The 25,242-nt window shown below is 40.3% G+C and overlaps 1 protein-coding gene across 1 annotated transcript in view; it reads right to left on the minus strand.

The window, feature by feature from the left end:
- Positions 1-25,242, minus strand: part of ABCA12 (ATP binding cassette subfamily A member 12) — a 255,154-nt gene that overhangs the window by 36,787 nt on the left and 193,125 nt on the right. Inside the window, exons 43-46 of the mRNA XM_082262043.1 lie at positions 23,707-23,788; positions 17,810-17,915; positions 8,530-8,581; positions 6,275-6,452 (exon numbers count right to left, since the gene is read on the minus strand). Of these exons, the coding sequence (XP_082118169.1) occupies positions 6,275-6,452; positions 8,530-8,581; positions 17,810-17,915; positions 23,707-23,788 (418 nt within the window). The remainder of the gene's footprint in view (positions 1-6,274; positions 6,453-8,529; positions 8,582-17,809; positions 17,916-23,706; positions 23,789-25,242) is intronic.

Genomic DNA, 25,242 nt, shown 5'->3' on the forward strand with positions numbered 1-25,242 from the left:
CCACATGCTCTCACCACTGAAGATGACCCTCATCCTCCTCCCCCTGCACCACATTTGCATATCCACCTCTACTCTCACCACTGTGTCAGACCCCCAGCTTGAGCTTGTTGCCACTGCATTGATGCATGCCACAGTACTTGCTACTATCACATCTAAAAGCACTTCTCTTCTCTCTGCCACTGCAGCAATGCATCCTTCCTTATTCAGCCTGTTCAAAGAATGGGCACATTTTTGCTAGTTAATTATAATAAAACTTTTATATTAGATTTGTAGATCTATCAGTACCATGGACCGCTTCTAAAATACCACTTCTTACCATTAATTTTAAACTAGTATTTGCTTAAAATAAATGAAAAGTCTGGGTAAAGCATTAATAAATGTTACATACATTCAATACTATGAATAATCTTGAGTTATTATAAAACAACTCCAAACAAAATATGTTCACACTGAATTGCTTTATTTATTGATCATCCCTGAATCAATTCTAGTTTTCCTTAATATCCTTTTTAGAACTAAACATTTTGAGTAGATCTAAGCTATCCTATGTTTGAGATGTTATGTACTGTATATAGAGCAGCAGATTAAATACAGAATGGAGAATTTTATAGCTCATAGAGCTAAAGAACATTCTTGCATTTCCCCAGACTATAGCCATGTCTTAGGGCAGAGGTAGTCCTGTGTAATAGGCTGTTTTTAATCATTACTGCGCATGGCTTGCGCTTACTAAATTCATTTCTCACTGCTAATATTTACTTGTATACTCAAGATATTAGCATCATAATCCATGTTTTCGTGTGTTTGTTCTAAACAAACACAACCATTTAGCAGTTTTCCAGCAACCAAAAACAGACACATGGGAAATAGATTAAATCTGTGTCAGGCAATTTTAGCTAATGTACTTTCTAACTACAAATCATAATAAAAAAAAAAATTGGAACACCTGCCCATTATTAGCTTGTAAACGCTATAACTTTTGCGCAAACCAATCAATATACGCTTATTGGGATTTTTTTTAACCAAAAATATGTAGTAAAATACATACTGGCCTAAATTGAAGAAGAAATTTGATTTTTTACATTTTTTTATTGGATGTGTTTTATAGCAGAAAGTAAAGAATATAGCTTTTTTTTTTTAAACTGTCAGTTTTTTTTTTGTTTATAGCGCAAAAAATAAAAACCGCAGATGTGGTCTAATACTACCAAAAGAAAGCTCTATTTGTGGGGAAAAAGGACATCATTTTTATTTGTGTACCGCATCGCACGACCACGCAATTGTCAGTTAAATTAAAGCAGTGCCTTATCACAAAAAAATGGCCTGAAGGGGGGTAAACCTTCCAGGGCTGAATTGGTTAAAGACCACTGTCACAAAAGATATTATATTCTGCTAACTGTATGCAATTAATATATGTAATGGTTGTATATACAGTAAATTCCCTGTTTTTAATTTTAAAACCCCTTACTTTAGTCTCCTTATTTATATGCAGAAGTAGGTAACAAGCAAAAGTGACAGTGACAGGGGTACGAATTATAGCACTGCCAGAAGTGCTTAAAAGGGTCATCTTTTATTTATATGGGTTAAAGGACCACTATACAGTCACACATTGGCTGGCACACTATCTATCTATCTATCTATCTATCTATCTATCTATCTATCTATCTATCTATCTATCTATCTATCTATCTATCTATCTATCTATCTATCTATCTATCTATCTATCTATCTATCTATCTATCTATCTATCTATCTATCTATCTATCTATCTATCTATCTATCTATCTATCTATCTATCTCTCTATCTAATCAATGCACCAGCCACTGTTGACTGTGCAGGGTTTCATCCCATTTAATGTACATTTTTGCTAGTATGGTTTAAAGGACCACTTCAAACCATACTAGCACCTTTTACTACAACGTGCTGCTGGTGGAGACAGGGTTTTGTCTTCTGGGCTAGAGGCTCAGGTTATCATACTAAGTACTCCAGTTTTGGAAGATCCTGTGATTTGAAGACAAAATGAAGACAAAAGCAGATACATACAAATTTGTCTTTTTTCATGATTGTACCCAGTACCATGGAGATGAGATTAGGTGAATAACCTAATATGAGATGAATATCTTTCTCTCACATTAAAGTTTTCTCCACTATAACATCTCAAATTGATGGCAGCTGTGTTTCCTTTAGCATAGTATCAAATGCTCAATCTAGGACATCTATGTGATATACTTTATACATTGACCATTACACTTTTAGGCACAAACAGACAATGCAAGTTAAAGTGGTTGTAAACCTCAGCCTTGGAATCTGAGCAAAGCATATCTAACTGTAGTGTTTACTTATCTCTCTCCAATGCTCTAAGTGATGTTTCTCTCTGGTGCTTCATACTTCTGTTATGAGCATGAGTCACTTCTGAGAAGTTTTCCCCACACATGAGATAAATTTGTTGTTGTGTTGGGGGGGGGGGGAGCTCAGGGGGCAGCTTGTCTATTGAGAACACCATTCTTCTGCTGTGTGGAGAGGGGTGTGTGCCTTTCCTCCAATCAGCTCTCACACACTGTTACTGCAGCCTCTCCACCCCCTCCTTTGTGCTCCTTACAGATGAAGAAACATTTTAACATTTTTCTGCCCTTTTGAAGGGGTGTAGGCAAGAGAAGACTGCAGATAAACAAGCAGAAACTTATGTAGGAGGATTTGTTTAATCTCTGTGTATCATCTGAGGCTGTTCACACTGGGTATATGTGAGGGTTTACATCCACTTTAAATTTTGTGCACTATACAGGTATATTCAGGCTTTCCTGAAGTGTGCAAGAAGCAAAATGCAGTGTTACTGCAGCCAATCAGAATCAATGTATTGGTCTGATCTTAGTAACATGAATTATGACTGCTATTAGTTACTGCACTTTGTCCTTAGGCTTTACACCTTGCACTTTTTAATAAATAAGCTAATTCATTTTTAAAGCATTACTCATTTTGGATAATACATTTCTAATTAAAAAAAAAAATATATATATATTTATGCTTATTCCAAGGGTCTTCTGGCTGGTCCGTTGACTTCACAGGCCCCTCAACTTCTGTTCTGGTGTTAGCAGTGGGCAGTCCCTACTCCTGCACTGAACAACACCCATATAATGATATGTGAGTGCAATTTAGTGCATTAGCCCTACGAGCTTATACTTACAGTACATCCTATACTTACAGGAAGTAGGTTGAATGATGCTGGCTGTCATTTAACCCAAAAACATAGAGTGGATCATCTGCGTTAGACTAAAGTTAGGTATTGCAGCAAAAGGAGAGACTGCTGGGTTTATTATTTTGGAGCTGGGGACCTGCTTTAGTACATTTTGATTTTCTTTTATAAAATCTAAAACAAAAAATTAATAAATAAATGAATAAATAATAATAGTACAAAATAATAAAACACAATATCACAAAACTGTTGATATTGCAGTCTAGCAGTCTATCTTTTAATGATTATTCTAGAATGCAAATTCCTGGTTGTAGCTAAAAAAAAAAACCATTTAGTTGAATATTTTATGTAATTTCCAAAAGAAGTAAATATGAATTTTATTACTACAAGTCTGATTGTTTTAGTCCTCTTTTTTTTTTTTAAATGAAAGAAACTGCAGCACTGCTATATTTAATGTATAAATTCATGTTCTCCTCTCTATGGCCAAGTGCAAACTGTTCATGTTCCTCTCAACGTTATTTCATTTTTATTTTTGTGTCCACTCATGCCCAGTCAGCATATTATCTTGGTTTGTTCATAAAGTGCAGACACAAACATTTGACAAATGACAGGGACCTGTCCTTCACTGATCCTCTTAGCAATATACCCCGGCTGTCACTGACACATCCAAGGTCATCCACAGAGTTTTGGCTGTGACTTGGACTATTAGGGTTAATGAGGTGTAAGAGAAAAGTAATGTAGATACAGTAGCAAGAACTGTGTTGGATGACTGGAGAAGTGTGATTTGTCTCTGAATACAGCTTCACTTTCCTACAAGTGCTTAAGGCAGCTGTCTGTGTTACTCAGATGTTTCCTATAAAATATTCATATCAACTTTCTGAACATTATTCAGTGTACGCAGGGCAAGGCTGCAGGCAAGCATAACAATTATCAGGTTACTGTTGCTAAAAGCAAAAATCTAAACTCAATTTTAGCTACATGTTTTCCCAGATTGCAAAGCATTTGGATTAGGTATCAGTTCCCTGCAGTTATAGGGAAACATATATTTAAGGCTAGCCCTATGGTAACTATGTGAAAAAATACTAAAGCATGTAAGAACTATATTTTTTCAAATTGGTTGTGATGGTTCTATATAAATGCTCCCTATGTATCTGCTTATGCCCAAGGCACCATTTCCAGATGCAAGGATGACTTTTCAAATGGCACAGATTTTCAGATGGCACAGTTCCAGGGGTTGGCAGTAGACCTAACTAGCGTGTTAATTTTTTCTCTTCAATGGTTCGTACAGATCTCTCTGCATTATGCAAGGCTGGACTAATTAATACCTCTTCTTTCATCTGCAGACTGTTTTAGTAGGGTAACAAATACAGATTTGTGATTAGACCACAAAGACATGGGTTTGAGCAGATGTGTTTTGCGTGGCACCTGCTGTCCAACAAATAAACATGAATCTGACCTGCCACTGCTTACCTTGACCATACTCCTATTAACCAAAGTGATAAAGTAGAGGAATACTAGTACAGTAGACCAAGGAGCACATATATTGACGTAATACTGTCACTAAAAAATACTTGAAGAACATACAGTATAATGCTGAAACTAAATCGTAATTTATAAAAAATAGTTACTCATTTTGATTACAGGTTGTGTCCCCCAATTGCTCCTTCCTCTGTCCCAGCTGGAGCACACTACTCCAATACCCACCATCATTGGTTATTGGGGTCCAACTGCAAAGAAGGAAGGAGTAGTAGCTTTACACACTAGCTATGAATGGGCAGTGACAATGCCTATATAAAGGGCCATACACACAGGCTAAATATTGGTAGTTATTGGCAGATTCAATAGAAACTGGCCAACATTTGGCCTGTGTGTACGCCAGCCGGTCCGACAAAAGCCAGCCGAACGTTCAGCTTCTGATGATTGGTGTGACCGAAAAAGGTCTGCCGATCAGCATCTGATCAGCAGTCTCAGCCACTGGCTGGAAGCACTGACCAGTGCTTTCTGGCACCCTGTCAGAACACAGTACCTCAGTGGGGAAGATCCCTGTACTCAGTGGGGAAGATCCCTGTACTAACGTCCTTCATAGATTTTCAGTTTATTTTACTCAGCCCACTGGGTTAAACAAAAAAAAAAAAAAAAAAACGTGCGTACCAGGCTTTAGTCTACCTCTGTTTAGTAGAGAGTATTTTTTATTTTATTGTTCTATTATTCTATAGTGGCCCTTCTCAACCTATCTTTATATATTTTGTGTAGGTTATATGTATTCAGATATTGTTCTATTAAACTTACAATAAAGCAGCATGTATCAGCTTTCAAGGTAAACGTAAAACAGCACTAGAAAAAGCTTTCTTGGTAAATTTAATGAATAATCAGTCATTTTTCTGTTAGTACACTTTGTTAACATGATTTGCAAGCTTCTCAACCCTCCACATTTTAACTGACAGTTAAAGCATATCAACCCCAAAACCCACATTTTATATATTGCAGCTTATCAGTTCTTAGCTGTGTTGGCTGCATTACTTTTCAGGTTAAAAAATGTTAAGCAATTTCAGAAAATACCTGTTGAACTTCCCAAAAACGCAGTGACATTGTCACCTCGTGTGAGCTTAAAAGAAAGCACAATCATCCGTATGTTTTTTGTGGAAATTGCTAGTCCCATAAATCCTCCACGTAATAGAAATGGACAAAGGCAGACATGTTTGAAGTCCTATCTATGTGACAACCATGGCTGCCCCATAGTACAGTAGAGAAAACAAGCCAGAACATAACACAACAGAAAGTGTGTTTTTTGCAGGATTACCAGGTGAAAATAAAAATAAAAATGCAACCAATATATCAAAGTACAGGTAGGTGGAAATATATTTTTGTTTTTGGGTTTAGATACACTTCAAGGCCTGTGGTCTTCAAAGGATGGGACATATTTTTAACTAGTATAATAGAGTTACTAGTCTTGGGTAGAGATTAGTAGGTTCTAAGTCAGGGTTGAAATGTATTTCTTATTCTTCCTTCTCTTGGGAGGTAATGATCTGATACATGCACAGTTGAATACATTTAATTATCTTGGAGCAGATAATAAACTGAACATTTACCAAGTCATAGAGGAAGCTTGTAATCCAATAAAGGACCTCTCCAACGCCGGCGATGTGCTGCAGTCTCTTTGAACCATTGTCGTACTCTTTCACAACATAGGTAGCAAAACTTGCAGTAGTGATGGAGTAGCCAACCAGAACAGAAAGTGCCACCAACGTATTCACCAAGGTAATTGTCCTGCAGATGGAGAAGAATGATTCTCAGAGGAGGAAACATGTCCCCACCAGATGGGAGCTGTACATTTCATGGGCTCCCTCATCTCTCAGCTATTACTTATGAATAAAAATACACAGAGAACTGCTACACAGTTGTTAAAGAGATGAATAAGGGTGCCTAAAAAAACAGACAGGTAAATACATCTTCTGCATTACTGCAGCACGGCTTTTAAATTATGAGTGTGACCATAATACCCAGAAATGTATTAAGCCTCTAACAGAAAGAAGAATTTCTAGAAGTCTGGAATCCCAGAGGAGCATGAGGCAACATAAAAGACAGTAATAAATTTTGTGTGCAAGCTGATGTTTCTGTGTGCAATCCTTGACACAGGATCCATTTTTGTGCCTGTGATTTTCCGTTACCTCTGAATTTTATATAACAATCCTACTGCTGTTCAATAATTGGCTAATAATTGTGCCGCAATGCTCCAGAGAGTTTATCTATACTTGTGGCCATCATTTGCATATTTAAGGCAGTCTGAAAATCTGTCTGGTTATAGAACAAGACTGGGCAGCTTAACAATTCTCAATCTCTTATTTAGAAATAAGAGAAACATAGAAATGTTTTGGGTCAATTATTCTTTTGTTTAACCACTTAACCCCAGAAGATTTTACCCCCTTCCTGACCAGGGCCTATTTTGCGATTTGGCACTGTGTGACTTTAATGGACAATTGCGCGGTCGTGCGACGATGTACCTAAAATAATTTGACGTCCTTTTTTTCCCACAAACAGAGCTTTCTTTTGGTGGTATTTGATCACCTGTGCGATTTTTTGATCACGCGCTATAAACAAAAAAGAGCATCAATTTTGCAAAAATAACAATATTTTTCAAATTTTTTTATATGAAATTCCCCAAAAAAAATGTAAAAATCAAAATGTTTTAACATTTTAGGCCAATTTGTTTTATGCAACATATGTTTGGTAAAAAAAATCGCAAATAGCGTATTTTGATTGGTTTTAACAAAAGTTATTGCGTTTACTAACTAAGGGAAAGATTTTTGTCATTTTTGTTGTTTTTTTTTAACGAGTAATGGCGGCGATCTGCAATTTTTTTTGCGGGACTGCGACATTGCGGCGGATAGATCGGACCCTTGACTGACATTTTTGACACTTTTGGGGTTACCAATGACATTACTACAGTAATCAGTGCTATACATATGCACTGTTACTGTAAAAATGACACTGGCAGTGAAGAGGTTAACTTTTTTTGAGAGGGAGGGGTTAAGTGTGTCCCTAGGGGCGTGCTTCTAACTGTGATTGGATGTGGCTTGAGGTGTAAGAACAGACATCAACGGTCCTACATAGCAGAACCGTATGATCTCCATTCTTACACAGGGAAGAATGACAGGTGGCTTTGTTTACATTAGCCGACTGCCTTTCTTCCGCTGTAACGGACAATTGCGAGTGCCTGGCGGACATCGGGCCTGCCGGGCACACGCGCGGAGGGGGTCCGTGAGCGAATGGGAGCGGGAGCGCGCCTCCGGCGGTGCGCGCTCGCTCCCTAGAGCCTCACAGGCAAGCGACGTAGTCCTACGTCGATTTGCCTTTGAGGGGCTGACCGCCGCAGTAAATAGTCGTGCGGCAGTCGGCAAATGGTTAATATATGCATCTTGGAACTGATATTTTACATATATTAGAACTATGCAAACATACAAAATCTTTATTTTACAAATAAACATTACAATCACAGGGTAAACCCTTGACACAGGAATTACAGAGCATTTCAGTTGTGTTAAAGAGAAAGCAACAGCAGTGTTTACTTACAGTATCTCAATCTCTCTTTGTAATATAAGCTTTGTATTTTCTGGGCAAAGAAAGCAGGGAGATAAGCCACTCCCTTGACTCATACAGTTGTGTGCAAATTTGAGCTGGAGCTACTGAGCTCTGTAAACAGCACCCTTTTTAACACAGCAGTTCAGAATAGACAAAAGTAAACATCTGAAAAAATAGGCTATAGCTCCACTTGCTTGTTTAGGAAAGAAAATACAAAATATATTTGCTATATAAATTGATATGTAAATTAAAAGTTATTTCTTACGCAGAAGATTGAGCCACAGTTCCAGGGAGGGGCTGATTGTAGACAGAAATACCTAAAAAAAATAAGTAATATTATTTGAGTTTATTGTCAAGTCTACCATATGTCTATATGTCATACTATATTTTTGATCTAAAAAAAAGTATGCAACTCGGTCAAAATGACCCTGCTACCGAGGCTGCTGTATTTCTTTCGCTCCCTGCCCATCCCTCTTCGTAAAAGCCATCTGAACGCCTTACAATCCAGTGTAGTGAAATTCGTTTGGGGCAAGAATGGTTACCGATGCTCACGCTCGGTACTGTTCCGACAAAGGAAACAAGGCGGATTGGCCTTGCCCAATCTGTGGAAATATTATCAGGCAGCTCAGCTTGCCCAGTTTTCTGTGATCTATACCCGCGGTCCGAAACCCGACTGGGTTCACATTGAGAGGCAGGCTATCCCTACTTACACACTGGACTATGTCGCCTGGTGCCCACCTAAGCTCCAACCTGCGATCTTGGCACCCACCCTATCGCACTCTATCAGCCAATGTAGACAGCTCTATCGACTCCCTAGTCTGGTCTCACCCATGAGGCCATTAACTCATTTATTCCATCATCCCCAATTCTTGCCCGGGCATGACGTCAAAGCTTTTCACTGGTGGACAAACAAAGGTCTGTACCGCATAGGACATTTCCTATCGCTCTCCGGCCCACTCTCCCTCTCCCATTGCATTAACAAACTTGAGATTCCGGCGTCCGAAAGGTTCCGATTTTTTCAAATTTCCCATTTTCTGCATGCAATGTGGTCAGACAAACAGGTACCTCCAAGATTGACATCCTATGAGCGGTGGTGTTCTGAATCATCGGAGCCGAGGGGGGGGCATATCAACCATATACGCAGCCCTGATGGATCCCTTAGATAAGCCAGCTTATGCCCTCAAATGGGAAAGTGATTTACAGACAGCTTACTCGCTAGACGAATGGTACCGTATGTTTCATAGATCCTTCAAAGGCGTCATTAACATGACTCTCATTGAGGCAAATGTTAAAATTTTGACTCAGTGGTATTTGGTACCGACCCGTCTGGCACTTATGTTCCCTGGCACATCACCCTTGTGTTTCAGGGGTTGTGAACTCCAGGGGTCCTTCATTCACATTTGGTGGACATGCCCTAGAATCCGTTCCTTTTGGAATACATTTTTCCACCTGCTTCGACAAGTCACGAACCTACAGGTCCCTCAAACACCTCATGTCACCTTCCTCCATGACTTCCCACGGACATATCCTAAGAGCTTGTCCACCCTATTGTTTTTTATGCTCCTGGGCGCGAAGCTCACGTTGGCTAAGTCCTGGAAACAACCTTCGGTTTCCCTTACCGCTGCTAAACGGAAGATCTCTTGGATCATGGCCCAGGAAAAAATGGTGGCAATCTTCCAGGACCGATTATCTAAGTTTGAAGCTGTTTGGGATCCATGGGCTCAATACCTGCATATAACCTTGTAGACTTCCCTGACTTACCTACCACACCTACTGTACCCCCGGTGACTCTCCCTCCCTTCCTTCATCCTCGTCCTGCTTACTCTTCCCTTCTTCCTTACTTCTGTCTCTCTTACCCCGATCTTTCTACTCATTTCGTCTGATTTTTGTATTTTATTTTCCTTTTTTATTTATTGCTTTTAGGATTGGGGCTTCCCCCACTCCTCCTTGTGGAGCCTTTTCTTATTGCACCTGCCTCCGTTCCTGCTAAGGGTTTCTTCTGCTGAGAGCCCTGTTATGTCTTGGTGAGAGGCCTGGTCCCCAAATGTGTCGCAACCCTCCTGGGTGCTTGGGGCCAGGGTTTCCCTCACCGATTTGCTTTATGTTCACCCCTCCTCCCCACAAGATTCCGCTTGGCTCCCGGGGGGATCTGGGGAAGTCTCTCCATCACTGGTTCCGGTTTATTAGCACACGTAATGGGCCTTTTCTTTGGTCGTCGTTCTTAGTTGGCCAGTAAATGCTCTTCTGTGTACTTCATTGTTATTATACATTGTTCAGATCGATCTCTTGTTTCATTGTTGATTGCTAGCGGCTGCATTTGACAGTTTGTATTGCTTTTGTTGTATTCAAAATAAAATATTTGAAAATTAAAGTGAAAAAGGTATAGGAAGGACAAAAAAAGTATGCAAAGCACAAAGGTATTCAAATAAACCTATTCAGGTTCTTCTACCTGTACTATTTATTTATTTTTTCTATTGGCTCTCAGAGAGATGAATACTGATTGGCTATATATCTCACTCACTGAATCAACACATTGGCACGTGGCAGATAAAACAATATATTATTAAAGCACTCAATATAACAATGTTGCTGAGCACAAGTGAAATAATGATTTTCGCTTGATTCAATCACAATATGTACCTGTGCACAGACCAAAAACAAGTCAACATTCAAAATACAAATGTATTGTTAAAAAAAGCAGGAACAGTTTTGTGAGAAAAAGATGAAAGTTACCTATAACCTATGAAATTAAATCTAAGAAATTTTGATCGGATGTGTTTAGAAAGCAAGTATTACTGCAGGTTCATGTGAATCATGTACTCCATCATTTTTGCCACCAACTATGTGACATGCTTTCTTTTTGAAAATGAAAATCATAAAAAGAGATGAAAATGGCATGAATTTTATTTTCAATGCGATAGGGAATGCCAGCTACCTTTAATTTCCTCAGTAAATCAAGCCTAGTCTTCATCAAGCCTTAACACAGTGCATTCTGTGGTGATTTTTTTAAACATCTATTTTTCAGGCCGTGAAGAAGGGAGAGGCTTTTTTTCCCCAGAATACAAAAAACTGCATGTGCAGGGATATCTGTACTCAAAAACAAGCTGTGTAGCTTTGGTAAAAATTGATTAATGCCCTTGCTATATGTGTAGATAATTTACGTACCTCATGGAGCCTGATTGAAAATGGCTGCACACCAATGCCGGTCCAAAAATATTTATTCCATAAAGTGCAAAAATACTGACACCAGGACACAGTCAAGTGATGCAGATCAACCTGGATCATTTGGCTGTGCCTTGGTGTCAGTATTTTTACACTTTATGTAATAAATACTTCTGGACCAGCATTGGTGTGCAGCCTTTTTCAATTTTGTATCCAGTGTCTACGGAAGTGAACTGGGTCTAGCACCCAGACCACTGAGTCCATTTGGATATTACACTCACCTGGAGCAGCATATCATCTTTTCCCTGTGGAAATCTCCCAGGAATTTGCTAAGAGGAGTGAGGTCTTTCTTTGATTCAAACCCCCTCACATGGCTTTCTCCCCCTTGATGCAGTAGCTCTGAACTTAGCATTTGAGAGCTCGCTCCTGTAATGGTGACAGTTAACAGTATCAGCTGGCCCCCCACCCTCTCCCCCCCTTTTTGTTTTTATCCTCTTCCCCTCTCTCCTCGACCCCTCCCTTTCACCATAGGTTCGCTACTCAGCTGGTACAAGTAGTAGATACCTACAGACTGTGCAACATCACTTGTATACCATTAGTCTGCCACATTGCTCTACAGACAACTTTCCCCACCCCATGATGGATATTACTATCCAGGACAAGGGCTCACCCCAGGACTTACTCATACTAGACCTGATATCCATTCCCTGGCATCCTCCGGATTGTACATGCCCTATGCCTCCGATCCAATTCTAGGCACTGCCATGAATATTGTACTTACAAGATGCCCATACCCCTGGCCCAGCGGGATGAACCGGAATGGTACTATGACCAAATGTTGCTCTATTATGCGATTTCTTTTTGAGTTTGTTGAAAGACATTCAATTATCATTTGCACTGTCCTTACTTTTATGCATGTTTCCTTGGAGTGGATTGTTGCCAATTGTAAGACAGATGCACATTTACTGTTTTTATTTTGAGTTTGGAGTGAAAGAACTTGACTGGCCTGCATAGAGTCCTGACCTCAACCTGAAAGAACACCTTTGGGATGAATTAGAGCGAAGACTGCAAGCCAGGCCTTCTCATCCACATAGCTGCAAAGGGTGGGCCAACTCAATATTGAACCCAACGGACCAAGACAGGGATGCCTTTAAAGTTCATGTGCGTGTAAAGGCAGGTTTCCCAATACTTTTGGTAATATAGTGTATGTCAGAATATATTGATCATTTATCATGGTGTTTTCACTTCTAAGTTTAAATTGCCTAGGTTTGTCACAGGTGTACAGTACTTTAATTTGGTAATTAAAAAAAAATATATATATATCCATAATAAAAGTTGGGATGGGCTGAATCGTTTGCCAAATAATTGGAATATATTTCTCTTTGTCTTAGACACACAGTGCTTGTATTTTTCCATGACTTATATGCTCCAAAAAATAGAACACTTAGGTGTCTATTTATAAAACATTTATGTGATGAATGTCGCAAGCATTTGTCCAGGCTGCACAAATTGACCCTGTATTTTCTAAACACCACAACTTCCTATGGTTATTGGCTCCATCTAGTGGCCACAATGCAGCATATTTTTCTGAAATACCTAAATTAAAAAATATACCACATTTTTGGCCACTAAGTTGGAGCTGATGATCATAGGTAGTCATGGTATTCTAGAAAATATAGGAAAAATTGTGCAGCCTGGTTGAATACTTGTGACATTCATCTGACGAATGTTTTATAAATGGACCCCTTAGAAACACAGAGGAGAATAGGTAGCAACATGTTGAATATATTTTGTTTCCAAAACAAAACCCTAAAGACTGAAAACGAAAAGCTCATAAAGAAAATACTTGTCAGTTGTCACAAAGCCTTTCAGTGTTGTATTTTTTATTTGTTTCTCAGTCTGGAGAGTGAATCATATATGTTCTGGCATATTCCCTGAACTAGACTGCTAAAACGGAAATGTGGCACAGTGAAAATCCCTTTTATTGGACTTTTTATTATTATTTTATTTTTTTTTATAGGAAGCCTAAGTCCAACCTCGAAAATAGGATTTGATTCCCTTTCAAATCACTAAAGCTGCAGCAGACTTTTATCTGGCCATTTTAATCCCCTTTTTTAAAGTGTCAAAAGCTCTTCTACTAGGAGGGATTTTTGATGAATTGTACTTCAGAGAAGTTTATCTCCATTCATTCTAGCACAGTCTCTGTCGTTTTATTCCCAATGGGAAGCTAAAGGAACAGAAGCCACAGCAGTTACAACAATGAATTGTACTGTTTGAGCAGCAATCAGAGAAAGGCAGGGAGACTAGCTCAATGCTGAGGCTATAAAGGCTGAACTGTTGGAAATAAAAAAAAATAAAAAATAAAAAAAACAAGCATTATGTACAATAGAGGAAAGGAAAAATGTCTGTACTGCCCATAGCAGCCAACCAGATGCATCTTTTTGCTACCCTTCATTGGAAAACACCTGGAATATGGTGGCATGCTAAATTTCCAAGGGCAATTTCAGGTATTTTTAGATAAGGTTCAACATTAAGTTGGTTATTTCTAATACACACTGCCCAGGGTATAAAAAAAACATTATGTTAGAGCAAAATCATACTTTCTTGAAAGTTGAAGATCACATAAATGCATTGATTTTCAATTACTCATTGCCCTAGGGAATTAAAGGTTCCCTGATTCCTTGCTGACTCGTGCTGCCATGGTGACACATTTACATTTTACAGTCAGCTGTGTTATAGGCCATACACACTATACAATTTTCTTTAGATTTTTCCTTTAGATTTACCAAAACCAGATATGAGGTCAAACCTAAACACTTTTAATTTGTATGCAATCTGGCAGGCTCTTGCACTACATAGTTGAAGGTAAATCTAAAGGAAATCTAACAACAAAAATTGTACAGTGTGTGTCCAGCTTTAGAATCACACTATTTGCACTTTTTAACAGCTTTCACCTTCAATAGTATCCAGTGAATGGTTTGGTGGTTGTCTGCTCATTAGATATAGTGACAGTAGGCACCTGACTACAGTGATGCAGACAGTTCCAGCATAGGAGTGATGTGGTAGTCATAGGACCAACATCATCACCTTTGTGTGTTATCACAAAGAGAAAAAAGCAAAGCTTTCAGTACAAGTTATAAATATTCACAATCACAGACTACCATTTTTAATACAAGTCTGATTTTCATTGTGCCTCAGACAGGGTGAGCTACTTATCTCTTGTAAGGAGATAAAGGACCAAATGGATAGTTCTGGTTGCTGATGAATATCTTCACTGAGTGCCCGTTCACAAATATGCGAAGCGGAAACCCTGCGAGATCCACTGCGGGTTCCCGCATCACATTCAAATTGCTGGCAGTTCACACTGCCATATGCAAATTGCTGGGGGTGTCAATACAAAGTTACCAACACCCCCAGATCAGTTCACATATCGCAGTGCGAACTGTCAGTTCGGACATGAATCGGATCGCATAGGTGTGAACCACCATTCGATCCGATTCTGCTGCGGACCCAAAAAAGGTTCCTGTGCGTGTTGTGTCTGAATGCGATGCGAATTCAGCCATACAATCTGTATGGCTGAATTCGCATCGCACAGACATCGCATGTGATTTTCACAGCAGTGCGCTCCGAATCACATGTGATGTCTGTCATCGCACTAATGTGAACCGAGACTTCATGGTAAGCCATATGATTTTTGGTAGACCCAAGGCACTAGAAAACCCAATGAGAATTTTGTCTCAGATCAAATTACATCTTATCAATTTATGGAGATATGTACCCTTGTGAAGCTACCGATGGGTTACATTAGCTAGTAGCTTCTCATAACTCTCTCCCTATTTGCAATAGCTATTATAGGGAAGGTCTAATGCGAGCCTTACATCTTTAAAATTTCATTTGAATGGGAAAGTATAAGAATCAATCTGACCATTCAATGGTGCCTACATGGACTCAACTAATTTTGAACAACTTTTCGTTGGAGTACCAAGTCAAGTCAGCTGTGCCGTCAGGTCACTGTGGTCTCCTAGTTGGACTGGAAAGCAGCAGAAGGCCGTGGGAGGGAGGGGGACATCCTTGTAATAACAGCTTAGCTGCATTGGTTGTTAATACAAGAGAGCCGACTGTTGGCTCTAAAAAAACTGCAAGCATCACTCAGGTACAACCACTTGCAGTCAAATGACGTACAGGTACATAATCTGGCGGCAAGTGGTTTAAAGTAGAACTTTAGGATTTTTTTCATTTTGGATAGAGAAAGGGGGGTTATAACTCCTGTCAATGTTTCTGTCATCTGTATCTCTCCCATTGTGAGATTTCCCTTCACTTCCTGCCCCATAGCCAAAACAAGAAATGAAAGGAAATCCTTCCAGAGTGAAGAAATCCCTTGCTGTCCCGATGGTCACCAGCACTAGTGTCCCTATAGAAAGATTTCCCCCCTATTCCTGTTTTTATGACAACCCGAAATCTGTGATTTTCTTTTATTTTCACTCACTCACAAATGGAGAGGGTGAATCTCCCTGATGGGGGCACAGGCAGCAATAAAAACCTGACAGATGTTCTAATCTCTGCACTCTATGCAAAAGTAAACTAGTTATACTTTAATCTATTTTACAAACAAATACTACGCCTAGTATTAGCATGGGGGTCAAAACTGACTTTTTTTGCTTCTTTTTCTGTTTTTGTGCACAAAATACCAGTGCCAATTGCAACTACAAAGGCACTTAAAACAATGCCTGGAATAAATGTATTCCTATCACAGGGTGCTATACAAACTATTGTGCCTAGAAAGAATCAGACCCAGCTATTCTGTGCAGCAGGACCACTATGCTAAGCCATAGCCACCATGTTAGCCAACACCAGCTTGTGTTTCTTTCTTGCAAATTTCCCCCATTGCAAGAATTTAGAAAATACTTTGTATTACGTAGGAGATAACAAGTGTTATTTTTAGCACAGCAGTGGCACAAGCGCAGAAGTAGTTAGGAAACTGACTCAAGGGAATCTCCCTGGCGATCTGGAGGAGAAGCTAAAAGCTATAATCATGATGGATAGTGGTATAATTAAGCTGTAATGTCAGTGGGATTGAATGCAGGACCTGCATAATGGCCTCTCACTGCAAGATAAATGCAGGCCTAAATCTAACGTGTTTATGGAAAATAAGCGGTGTCTAGAGATCATCAAAATGCTTTATTTTCTCAGTGAAAGAATCACAAGTCCTCCAAGAATCAATTCCGGCGGCACTATTGTTTGCACTGTTGCTAAGTGACTAAACTTTTATCAAATATTTATCATCTGCTGCCCATCGCTCAGTGGGAGGTTACTGCACATAATTAAAGGTCTAGAATTTAGACAGAAAACAGGAGTCATTTTTGTACTGTAGAAGATATTTTTTGCACGGCAGTAGAATGCTTATTTAGATCCTAAATAAAAGGCGGGATACAATGCAAGTCTTTTAAGGTTTATTGGGGGGCTAGGGGCTATTTACTTTACATGTGAAGTGGATTGGAGCTGTGTGAACAGCAGGCTGCTTATTCATATTCATTGGATGGAAGTACCTTGACACATTCATGTAACTTCAAACGCTACCATAAGCATCAATTTTACATGAACTGTTAGATACTGATGTGCTAGAAGTCTTGTCTGTAAGTTGAATATTGATACGTACAGTACAGACTATCATATTGGGATAAGGTCAGTGGGTTTTCAGTAAAAATGTCTGGTCGGTACTGAAATCTAAGTTTATAATGTGATCTAAAGCTAAAAGAATACTTTATTGCATAAGCAAAAATCTGAAGAAGGTGAAAGTATTTCTTTAAAAAGGGAATATTGACCAGCTAACAAAATATTTGTGATGCAAGACACTGAATTCTCTCTCACGTGTCCATATAGGGGGAAAGGTTCTGAAAGTTGACTATATATATATATATATATATATATAATAGTATAAAAGGATATTGACAATACTGTTGCTACGATGTAGCACGGGAGTAGGCTACAACCTAAAAGCATGACAGTTCCCTTATTCAATCTATGCAAAAACTTGGGTAAGTTTTGGCTGCAGTCCCATTTTATTGTATTATTCTATAGCACACACCTTATGTGCCTCCATAACATCTGTCTAAAAAATTCCCAGAAAAGTGTAGACATGTTTTTCAGCCTATGAACTTTACTCTCCTGTAGGCTATGCTTTACACCACTCTGCATTCGTCATACACATAGCGCCGCTCAGCATTAGTAGAGAGAAATTTGATGTAATAATGCATACATGCAATAAATGCCTCGTAGCTGAACCATATTCCTATTGCCCTGACTTGTATAACTATCTTCCACTGTAATTATTTTCTGTTGCACTGTTTCAAATTTCTTTCACTGAAACATTTTTTTTTTCTTACTGTATTGTGGCGCCTCATTGCTTGGTAGATTAGCTCTCAAGAGGAAGTTGCTGAAGCTGTTTAGAAATGCTGGGAGACTGTGAGGACCTTCATTATTATACCAAACCTGGACAAACGAAAGTCAATTTTAGGTTAATGTTCATACTTTATTAACAAGCAGACACAAGCTTTTGCAACAGAAGTCTTTAAAGCACTTGTATTACCTTAATTAAATAAAAAAGAAACATAATATTGTTAGCAGACATATAGCACCCAACAATGTGTTTTCCTAAAATTTAGTCAAAACTGTGTTTAGTTTTGGACAGCTTAGGAAAGGATTAGAACTTCTGTCAGGTTTTACTGCAGTCCCAGGCTTCATTGGAGAGATATACAATATCCCGTTCCATTCTGATAAAAATGTTTTCACAGGGCAGGAAATGAGGGGACATTTCTATAACAGCAACACAGATAGAAGTAAAAACCTAGGTGATCATTATTTGGGGCAAAAGGTAAGCTGGAACAGTAGGTAAATAGGGCTTAGCATGATGATGTGGTCCATTACCTCGTGGCTGTACGGTGTGGTCATAATGTATGTGCCTTTAATCATACACATCACTTATTTACTAACATACATATCAATATGGATGTCACATCGCTTCCTCAAACTCAGTCTATCCAAAACTGGGCTTAATATTTTCTCCACCAGGTGCACCTTGCTCTGACCTCTCTGTTGAGATTGATGGCACAACTATCAATCTGTCTCCACATATCAGGGTGCTGATTATAACCCTAGACTCTGAACTCTCCTTTTGGCCCCACATCTAATTGTTGCGCAAATCATGCCACCTGCAACATCTCCAAAATATGCTCCTTCTTAACCAACGACACCGCAAAGCTTCTAATTCACTCCCTGGTTGTCAGGGTGCCAGGTAACTAGACCACACCAAAGTGCAAGTAAAATAAAGCAGTTTATTAGGGCAACAACAATAAATGCACAGCAAGACTGAGAAGCAAAATCAGTAACAGCCGGGGTCAAGTCCAGAAGCGGGTAGTCATCCAAGCCGGGATCGAGTCTAGATGCGGGTAGTCATCCAAGCCGGGGTCGAGTCCAGTAGTGGCTAGTATGCCCATACCGGATCCTCTGCCGACGATAAACAGAGTCTATAAGAGACAGCAGTCTGCACATGTCCAAGATGGCTGCAAACAAGAAGGCAAGGTAAGACCTTGACAGTACCCTTCCCTCAACGGCTCCTCCACCGAAGAGCAAAAAGATTTCTGAGCAATGCGAGCATAGAAAGTGAGCCTGGAAAGCGCGGTGAAGGGCGGGAGCATGAACATCAGTGGAGGGAACCCAGGAGCGCTCTTAAGGACCATAACCCTTCCAGTTCACCAGGTATTAAACCTGAACTTGGAACAGAGGAGAATCCAAGATGCTACTACCCTCATACTCCTCATGATTGCCCACAGGAATGGGACGAGGGTGAAGAAGTGAAGTATAGCGACTGCAAACCAATGGCTTCAAAAATGACACGAGAAAGACATTGGAGATAAACATGCCAGGAGAAAGATCAAGGGCTTAGGCCACCAGGTTCACCTCATGGAGGATGCGAAAAGGCCCAACAAAACGGGGTGCCAGTTTAGGAGTGGGCACCCTGAGGTTGAGATTACAGGTCGACAACCACATCCCTGACCTAGTATGAAGGAGCAGATAAATGTCCCTGTCTGCCTGGAGCTTCTGGCACTGTGCAGAGATCTGTAAAGACTCTTGAATCTGCACCCAAGAGGAATGGAGGGCATGGCAATCGACCTCCACAGCCGGGATGTCCTGTGGAGAGAACGACTCCACACAACGGGTTGGAACCCATAATTGGCCAAGAATGGAGATTCCAGAAGACAAGTTGATGGCAGAGTTCCTGGCAAACTCTGCCCAGAGTAGCAGATCAACCCAATTGTCCTGATGGTCAAAGATATAGCAGCGGAGAAATCTCCTTAGGCAACCCGTGTAAGCTGAAAACCTCCCTGGCATACGGCGAGGCAAGCTCCTAAGCGGTAGGCAGCCACTTAAACGGAACACAGTGGCACATTTTGGAGAAACCTTCGACAACTATGAGGATAACCGTGTAAATTTGAGATGCTGGAAGTTCCACAATAAAATCGATGGCCAGGTAAGACGAGGGATGCTTCACATTGGGAATGGGATGCAGTAGGCCCAAGGGAAGGTGCCGGGGAGATTTGTTCTGGGCACAGGCAGAACAAGCAGCCAAATACGCAGCAACATCAGTGCGGAGAGATGGCCACCAGAACTGATGGGAAATAGCCCAGGACAACTGGTTCTTACCAGGATGACCGGCAGTCTTGGAATTGTGGTACATCTGATGTGCAACCCCTCAGGTACAAAACAGTTGCCAGCAGGTCTCTCTGTGGGAGCATCAGGTTGGGCAGCCAAGATCTGTTCTCCAAGAGGAGAGGTTAAGTTGGTGGGAATGGCAGCCAGGATATGATCCAAAGGTATGACCGGTGTCGGCATGGAGTCCTCCCTGGACAACTCAGAATACTGGCGAGACAAGGCTTCAGCTTTAACATTCTTGGAGCCGGGCAAATAAGAGACCACATAGTTAAAATGAGACAAGAATAAGGCCCATCTGGGGTGATGGGGTGTGAGCCTCTTGAACTACAAGAGATACGTCAGATTCTTATGATCAGTGAGAATGAGAACTGGAACCAAATACCCTCAAGCAAGTGTCTCCACTACTTGAGAGCCAGGATAATGGCTAAGCGCTCTCTGTCTCCAACCTTGTAATTGCATTCAGCTGGAGACAGCTTCTTGAAATAGAATCCACATGGAAGTAAGGGTCCATCAGGTGTCTGATGCTTAGACAGGAGGGCGCCTTCTCCCTTCTCAGATGCATCCACCTCTATAACAAAGGGCAAACCAGGATTGGAACGAGACAGAATGGGACCCGATGGGAAAGCAGACTTGAGGGCCTCGAAAGCTTGGATGGCAGCAGCCGTCCAATTTTGGGAGTCGCTGCACTTCTTAGTCAGATCTGAGGTTTGGCCAAAGAGGAAAAGTTCCTTATAAATTTCTGATAGTAGTTGACAAACCCAAGGAAACGCTGAATGGAAGGGAGACTACTAGGGCGAGACCATTGTAGAACAGCCGAAGCCCTCTGACGGTCCATGGAGAACCCTTCAGCAGAAATTATGTAGCCCAAGAAGGCAACCTGAGACAGGTGGAATTCACATTTCTCATGCTTACAGAAAAGTCCATTCTCATGCAACCGTTGCTGCACTCATCTGACATCCAGGTAGTGTGATTCAATGGAGTTAAAGTAAATCAAGATGTTGTCCAAATAGACTACCACACATTTACCAACATATCATGAAAGACATCATTAATGAACCCCTGGAAGACAGCGGGCGCATTGCACAAGCATTGCACAAGCCAAAGGGCATCACTAAATATTCATAATGACCAGTTCTAGTACTCATCTCCCTCCTTGATCCTTATACAAGGTTATACATGGCTCTTAGGTCAAGCTTGGTAAAGACCCTTGCTCCCTTGAGGCGGTCGAAGAATTCAGTAATCAACAGAATCGGGTATGCATTCTTGACCATGATGCGATTGAGGCCCCTATAATCAATGCAAGATCTCAACTCACCCCCCTTCTTTACGAAGAAAAAACCGGCACCCACTGGAGAAGTGGACTTGCAAATGTGCCTTTGGGCAAGTGCATCCACCATGTACTCCTCCAACAATCACCTGGACAACTGAAACCCCCTCCTCGCTAGCTTTCCTTTACAAAGAGTATTTCCCCTTAAGTCCATCCTGAATGCTGCTGCCTGAATCGCCTGATTTTCTGCGAGCTGTGATGGCCACACGGGCCCTTGTTGCCCATGGCGCCCTGTGCGGCCACACAGCTCGCACACCCCAAAGGCCGGCCCTGAGCCATCTACAACGCTGCTCCAGCTACATCACTAACCTTGTCTATAAATACCAAACAAATCATGCTCTTCGGACTTTGCAAGACCTCCTGCTCTCTAGTTCCCTCATCACCTCCTCCCATGTTCAACTCCAGGGCTTCTCCAGAGTCTCTCCCATCCTCTGGAACTCCCTACCCAAATCTGTCCAACTATCCTTTACTCTATCCATCTTTAGGTGATCCCTGAACACCCATCTCTTTAGAGAAGCCTATCCTGCTTCTAACTAATAAACTGTCTTTTACTTTCTCCATTAGCCTATCCCCCACAATTATTATCTTTTGTATAACTTGACTCTTCCTCTTAGATTGTAAGCTGTAACGAGGGGGGCCCTCTATCTCAACCTGTATTGAATTGTAATGTGACTGTACTGTTTGCCTTTATTTTGTAAAGCACTGTGCAAACTTTTTAAATCCTGTATAATAATAATATTAATATCTTAGTATTTGGATAGGATGGACAGGAGAGTTGTTTTTTTACTGGGAGCTTGGCAATACAAGCTTTCAACCACCATGAAAATCCTACCTTCTTGCATCTATATGTGTTATATATTTGCATTCAGAAATGGGGTCACAGTTGACCCAAATTTATGGCCCACATATAAGTATAACTTAAGTTTCCTTTAATAAAATGCTACTGATTCCACACCTAGCTAAATATATAGAGGGGCCATTTCAAGCATTCAGCTGAGCATCACTGACTTAAGCATTTTTATTAGCCCAATGCTTTATCAACATCTTAATTTTGCTGGCTTACTCTGGGCTTGAGAGTAGGGGGTATTATAATCTATTTTGGAGAATGACCTACATGAGTGAAATGGTCAGTTCAAAGTTTTCTTTTACTAGTGCACTTAATGCTGACGATCTACAGTGGATAATCTGAATGAAGTCACACATTACTTCTGAAAATCATGCTCTTAGCACCTCCCACAACTCTCCCACAATTGCACCTCTCTCACATTGTACCTCTACAGTTCTCTCACAATTTCAAGATATACTCTTGAAAATCAGCTAGTGCTAGTGAATTCTATTTTTGACAGCAGAATCTGACATATTTGTGTATTTGAGAAAAACTGTTTTTGTAAGTTATTTAGTACTAAAGTGGGTAATACCCTACAAATGAGATCTCTAATACCCAATGAATTGACCACCCCTACTTAAACGATTAGTTGGTTGAATCTACCGATGCACATGTTGCAGAATACCTCTGACTTAAAATTGCACTAAAATAAACCTGTAACATCGGTAAACCTACAAAACTGACAGCAGGTTTTCAAAGTGGGCAACCTGGTTTAGCAGCCAGAGAACTGTTGTCCCTCCAAGACCAAGGAAAGTCTGTTATTATGGTACTTACTAGCAAGTAAACAAGCTATCTTCTAGAAAACCTGCACCAGCCTGAATTTTAACGTCAAAGGAAGTAAGAGAGAGTCATTCTCAGTCTATGTCCAATTCCAGCATTGACAGCTTTTTCATGCAGAAGACAATAACCAGCTGGCTCCTGACTGTAATAATTCACCCTTGTTCACCCTCATATATGCTTTATATTTCTACAAACAGCAAGAGGTTTTTTTTTTTTTTTTTTTCATGCCCAAGTGCAGGCTCTGCATACCCCCCCCCTCCCCCGAAGCAGAGAATAGCGCTAAATTGCTGATATCAGCCCCACTCTGGGCCTATGACTTTCTTCATTCATAGTATGTCCTCAGGTTGAATGCCACTGGGTGTCTAGACTACATCTTGTGTTGAAAAGGTAGTACTATGGAGAACGGAACTGGACAGGACATGAATATTTCAAACATATCTGTTTTTTTTTGTTTTATTATCTCCTGGGACACCTGAAGGAAATGCACCAGGTTGGGTTTTAAAGATAACAAAATACACAGGAAAAAATAAATAAATAAAAATGTTTTGATAGTTGCTAAAATACATAATTAATGTTACCTTGCTTAGAGTCAGGTTTTCAGGCAGAGGTAGAAAACTTTTTATTTGTGAGGTAGGAAGGCCATAACTCCATCCTCCATATCTGTAAATTATAGGTATTGTAAATTATAGGTATTATAACAGTATTATTGAGAGGAGTGTTTCAACAAAATAAAAAGTCATATGCATCCTTAAAGTGATTGTAAACATTTTTTAAATAATAAACAAATCATACTTACCTGCTCTGTGCAATAGTTTTGCACAGAGATGCCCTGAGCCCTTCTCTCCTGAGGTCCCCTGCTGGTGCTCATGGCTCTACCTCTTCTGCGGGGCCCCCATAGTAAGTTGCTTCCAATGGTGGTACTCATACGGGCTCAATCCTGAACCTATAGACACATACAGCATGGGTTGGCCCTGCCCCCCACTCCCTTGTCACTGGGTTTAATTGACAGCAACAGGAGCTCTCCTGCTATCAATCTGCCCAACGAGGAGGGAGAGAGAGGAGAGAGATTGCGCTCAGGTAAGTATAAGGGAGGGGGAATCCTGTGCACAGAAAGTTTTTACCTTAATGCAGAGAATGCATTAAGGTAAAAACCCTTAGGCCTATAGAACCACTTTAATGTAAAAGAACAAAATGTAGTTCAGATACAGTTATGGGAATGGTCCAACCCACAGAGTTCTTTAACTACAAGTCAGTAATGTGAATATATTTCTGATAGACCTGTCATGGGACAAATATTGGAGCTGCTATTGCTGACACTTTTCTAAAAACTGCTCATTTAGTACTTTCTGAGTCACTGGCCTGGAACAAGTATGCATATGAGCAAAATAAAGGAAACATCAGAAGTCCCTAAGCACATAATTGTTCTAGGTCAGTAACTAATAATATTTAAACAAGGGTTCAGCATGGTTGCCAATTACCCAGAATTTTTAGATCAACCTAGTGATACTTACCTGTAGACAGGTGCCTAATTGGTGCAATGTGTTTTGTTATAAATTCATGTCATGTTCTGCACTTTATTACTACTGTTAATGTAAGAGTTAAGAATTTTTGATGTGTCTTTCTTCTCCCGAGTTCATGTGTCTTCCTTTTCTGAAGTACATACATTTAGGGGAAGAGCTGTCTTGCGGTTGCTGTCGGGGATGGGAATATAAGGGAGAGGACCTGTGATACTAATGTAGCTTATTCAGTCTGTGCAAAAACCTTCCAGCAGGCCCAAGCTGAAGTTCCAGGACCATAGAATATCTGCTAAAGAAGATGCTGCACATGTTGTTCAGGTATGTGCAGCACCACAGGTCAGGACACAGAGAAAGAATATACAGCTAATTGTCAACTCGCTAATTTTAAGTGCCCAGCCAGGGTTCTGTAATCTGCAAGTGTTATTTTTTTGTCTAAGAAATGTTACTTAAAAATGTATGCACTTTCTGTAAAATGTCATTGCATGAGAAAAGTTTGTTGGTGGTTTGGTCTCGATATTGGAGCCTAATGTTATACAGGGCCTGCCTAGGGACCTAGGCTGGAATCTTGGTATGCAAGGCCTTGCTAAAGTGAAGTAC

This window comes from Pelophylax lessonae (assembly GCF_965119305.1).
Source record: "Pelophylax lessonae genome assembly, chromosome: 6".
Taxonomy (NCBI): Eukaryota; Metazoa; Chordata; class Amphibia; order Anura; family Ranidae; genus Pelophylax; species Pelophylax lessonae.